At 51.5% G+C, this 4472-nt stretch overlaps 1 protein-coding gene across 1 annotated transcript in view; it reads right to left on the bottom strand.

Annotated features, from left to right (window-relative positions):
* Positions 1–2060: 2060 nt before the first annotated feature.
* Positions 2061–4472, bottom strand: part of LOC106814501 (rab GTPase-activating protein 1-like) — a 17713-nt gene continuing 15301 nt past the window's right edge. The window contains exons 11-13 of the mRNA XM_014818812.1: positions 4123–4197; positions 3377–3502; positions 2061–2321 (exon numbers count right to left, since the gene is read on the bottom strand). Coding sequence (XP_014674298.1) covers positions 2061–2321; positions 3377–3502; positions 4123–4197 — 462 coding nt within the window. The remainder of the gene's footprint in view (positions 2322–3376; positions 3503–4122; positions 4198–4472) is intronic.

Here is a 4472-nt window from a genome sequence, read left to right as displayed (position 1 = left end):
TCTATGATCTATATTGAAAATTATGGGCATACTCAACTCATGAGTAAAATATTTGAACTCTGAGTTACTGTCAAACTCAGGATTTAACCATGTTTAATGAAACCCAAATCTTACACTCGGAGCTTTACTAACTCGCAGTTAGTGAATTTAACTCAGGAGTTAACCTTAACTCAGGTTAAAGTTAATCCACGACTGTGGAACCGGTCCTTGGGCTCTGGTAATTAGGGGCGCTCTCCATATACCACTACATTATACAAGCAACATTATCCCTACACTGTAGGTCAAGCGGTGGACCTGATCCCCTGAGCTCGAGCGTCGGGGGGGTCGAGGCCTAGAGGCGTAGCGCGACATCAATTACAGCGTACTTTCGACGGCTCTGTTGTGAGGACGCTCGACGGCCGTGGTCGCCGGGTTCCACACGCCAGAGATCAACGTACTGTTTGCGCCTCGGCCGCCGCGTGCCCATCCCACGCTGGCGATGAGGAGACAGGTGAGTCCCGTTTACTAGCGCAGACCGCAACAGTCGAACAATGGCCGGCATTCCTCGCTCATCCGAGCTGGTGGCGCCGTTATTTGCGTTAACCCGTGGGCCGAAGCCAAACGCACATGGGTGCGGCCGAGCACGTCCGAGACGCGCTGGTAAGGTGAGACACGTCGCCGACCTTGAGCGGCTGCCGTGAGGACGCGTCGCGACCTGCCCGAGCTGTCGTGAGACGCGTCGCGACGCTGCCCCGAGCTAGTCGTGAAAGACGCGTCGCCGACCTGCGAGCTGTCAGTGAGACGCGTTTGCGACCTGCAGCTGCCGCTGAAGACGGCGTCGCGACCTCGAGCCTGCCGCTGAGACGCGCTCGCGACCTGCCGAGCTGCCGCTGAGACGCGTCGCGACTCCCGAGCTGTCGTGAGACGCGATTGCGACCTGCCGAGCTGCCGTGAGACGCGTCGCGACCTGCCGAGCCTGCCGTGAGACGCGTCGCGACCTGCCTGAGCGTGCCGTGAGACGCGTCGCGACCATGCCCGAGCTGCGTTGAACGCGTCGCGACCTGGCCGAGCTGCCGTGAGACGCGTCGCGATCCTGCCGAGCTGCCGTGCAGACGCGTCGCGACTGCCGAGCCTGCCGTGAGACGCGTCCCGACTGCCGAGCTGCCGTGAGCGACGCGTCGCCCGACCTCGCCGAGCTGCCCGTGAGACGCGTCGCGACCTGACCGAGCTGCTTGAACGCGTCGCCCCGACCTGCGAAAGCTGCGCTGAGCGCGTCGCGACCATGCCGAGCTTGCCGTTGAAGACGCGTCGCGGACCTGCCGAGCTGCCGTGAGACGTGCCGAGCATGAAACGCAGACGCCGACGAGACAACAATTGCGAGCACGAGGGCGCATCTCATGTTCTCTGCACGCACCATTTGTTCAAGTTAATGATGCATGTCGCTGTTCTTCACGTTCCTTCCCGGGCTGAATCAACAGTGCCGGAAAGCACCTGCAACATCAGCAACGCCCCGTGCGGGGTCAGTCAGTGCTGGCCGCCGGTCAGTCCAGTCATGGGGTCACTGCTCAGTCACGCCAACCCAGGCCTCTACCAATTGACCACATACCCCCAGCGCCTTCACCCACGTTCGATTCAAAACCAAACCAGACTTCACACCTCGATCACAAGCAAATCTCACTCCTCAGCACCAGGCCTCACCCATCGATCGCCACCAGGCCTCACCCATCGATCGCCACCAGGCCTCACCCATCGATCACCACCAGGCCTCACCCATCAATCGCCACCAGGCCTCACCCATCGATTATCACCAGGCCTCACCCATCGATTACCACCAGGCCTCACCCATCGATCGCCACCAGGCCTCACCCATCGATCGCCACCAGGCCTCACCCATCGATCACCACAAGACTTTACACATCGATCGCCACCAGGCCTCACCCATCGATCGCCACCAGGCCTCACCCATCCATCGCCACCAGGCTTCACCCATCCATCGCCACCAGGCCTCACTAATCGATCACAACCACAAGGCTTCACCCATCGATCACCACCAGGCCTCACTCATCAATCGCCACCAGGCCTCACCTCTCGATCACCAGCTCTCTGAACCCCGCCGTCTGCTGCACAGACAGCACGAGCTTCTTCTCTAGGTTGCGTCTCAGCTTGAAGCAGCTCTTGTCCTTCGGGCACACCGCGTAGCTGCCTTTCCCGTCCTCCTCCTTCACCTCCAACGACACCTCAAACTTGAAGAGTGGGTCGCCGGGCGAGTAGGTGGGGCCACTAGAGGGCAAGCGCGGCACGCGACGGAATGCGTTCGCAAACGACATCAGCACCTTGCCGACCTGCGCGAGGGGTCGAAAGACGGGAGTCACAACGCAACGGTGATAAATACTACCATTAACTACTGATATTACTAACGTAATACCTACTCAATCATTTACCAATGTGAATTATATCACACTTAATAGACAGGTTACGTTTCCATGTCGCATCCGCCAAACGAAACATTCGGTAAACAAGATCATTATAACAGATAGCTTGTAGAGATGCTCTGTGTTGTGTGAGATAGAGGTTGATAGGCTACACAGCTGGGTGCAGAAATTATCGTTAGTCCTTTCTTACTGATGTTCAATTGAGTTTATTGTGGAACGTCACTATACTTGCTATTACGCAGTATTTATTAAATGAACATATAATAATAAATCAATATAAAATCATATGATAGATAAATATTGTTCCTTGGCTGTTAAGTTAACATCTCCTCAATGAATCGTTCGTAAACAAAGTATGACAGCAGTATGATCTAAAAAAATATCTACTGCTGCAAGGGGGGGCCCCGATCTTCAAACATGGAGGCTTTCCAGGAGAATGACATTCCCTTGTTTATATATATATATATATATATATATATATACTGTTAGGGTTAGAGCTAGGGACAGGGTTAAGGTTAGTAGCAGGGTTACAGCTAGGGCTAGAATTAGGGACAGGATTAGGGTTGGGCTAGGGCGATAGGGTTGGGGATAGGGTTAGAGTTGGGGTTAGTGTCAGGGCTAGGTTTTGGATTGGGGTTACAACTAAGGTTAGGTATAAGGTCAGGGTTAGGGATATGGTTAGTGATAGGGTTAGGGTTAGGCTAAAGGATCGGGTTAGGATTAGAAATAGGGTCAGCATTAGACTGAACATTACAGTTAGGATTCAGATTAGGGTTAGAGTCCAGGCTAGGGCTAGGGTTAAGGCACAACCCATGCAGCACGATCACCTAATATTTCTTAACACAAGTACAAGAACATGTGGCAACCAGACACCCTTGAGTAAATGAAACACAAGACTTGCTGTCCACAACAATGAACCGCTGGCAGGTGGCAGCACCACCTGGTAAGCGAGTGGCGCCACCTACCTCGATGAGTCGCTCCAGCTGGTAGAACTTGAGATGCAGCTCCTCAAAGTTCTGGCGGAAGATGTTGCGGTGTCCGTACTCGAACATGATCTTCACGAGGATGCAGAACGCCTGCTCCTCCGGAATCTGTCATCCATGATACAGACAAAGGCAGAGAGTGAGAGAGGGTGACATCACTACATCATGACTGTTATTATAACGATAAGTATAGGGGGATGCAGAATCCCTGCTGCTCCAGAGTCTCAGACTAACGTGGGTGAGAGAAAGCAAGAGAGAAGAAGCGTGATGTTAGTAAAACTATATCTGTAAATATATGTATATAACTATATAATTATAACTATAACTATTAAAATTTAACTATATATAAATAATATATAAGCTTAACTGCAGCTACAGCTACATAACTATATAACTATATTTTTGTAATGCGTGACACCTTGCCTATACTGAACAACAGACTCCATGGATTCAACACGTGCATCTTAACACAAATGCAAACAAGTGCATGCATGCACGCAGTGCCACGCACGCACGCACGCATGCACACACGCACGTATGCACGCATGCACGCATGCACACACGCACGCACACACTTCAATGACTCAAGTAGTTGACATATCTAGTTACTTGTCTACTTCCCACATACAAGAAGGTTATTGTGGTGCCCTCTATAGACATATTTCTCAGTGACCGAGGAGAATCAGGATGGTAGATGAGAAGCATTGCACAGCCTGGCTTGTACTCACGTGTAGGAGCAGAGCTGCAGCGAGGAATGACTGGCCCTGGCAATATCCTATCTCCTCATCATAGACTGAGTACGCCTGTAGGCAAACAAGAGTGACCCACGTGAGATGTGACATATAACATTGACATTCTGAAGCGAGCCATCATGAGTGTGTGAACAAAAAACCAGTGTTCGAAATTTTTTGGAGAAAACATTTTTGATGACTTTCCAAGTTCATGATCATAGACTGAACATATTATTTAGGTTGACTCAGTTCACTGAGAATTGCGCAACTACAAAATCAATTTTATTTTTTAAGCTGCTAAAGCTACTTTACTGCTAAAACTCACCGTAAAAACCTCTTGGCATCTT

Source organism: Priapulus caudatus, unplaced genomic scaffold, assembly GCF_000485595.1.
Source record: "Priapulus caudatus unplaced genomic scaffold, Priapulus_caudatus-5.0.1 Scaffold933, whole genome shotgun sequence".
Lineage (NCBI taxonomy): Eukaryota > Metazoa > Priapulida > Priapulimorpha > Priapulimorphida > Priapulidae > Priapulus > Priapulus caudatus.
The sequence above is the reverse complement of the archived record's forward strand: the minus strand, read 5'-3'. Positions and strand labels throughout refer to the sequence as shown.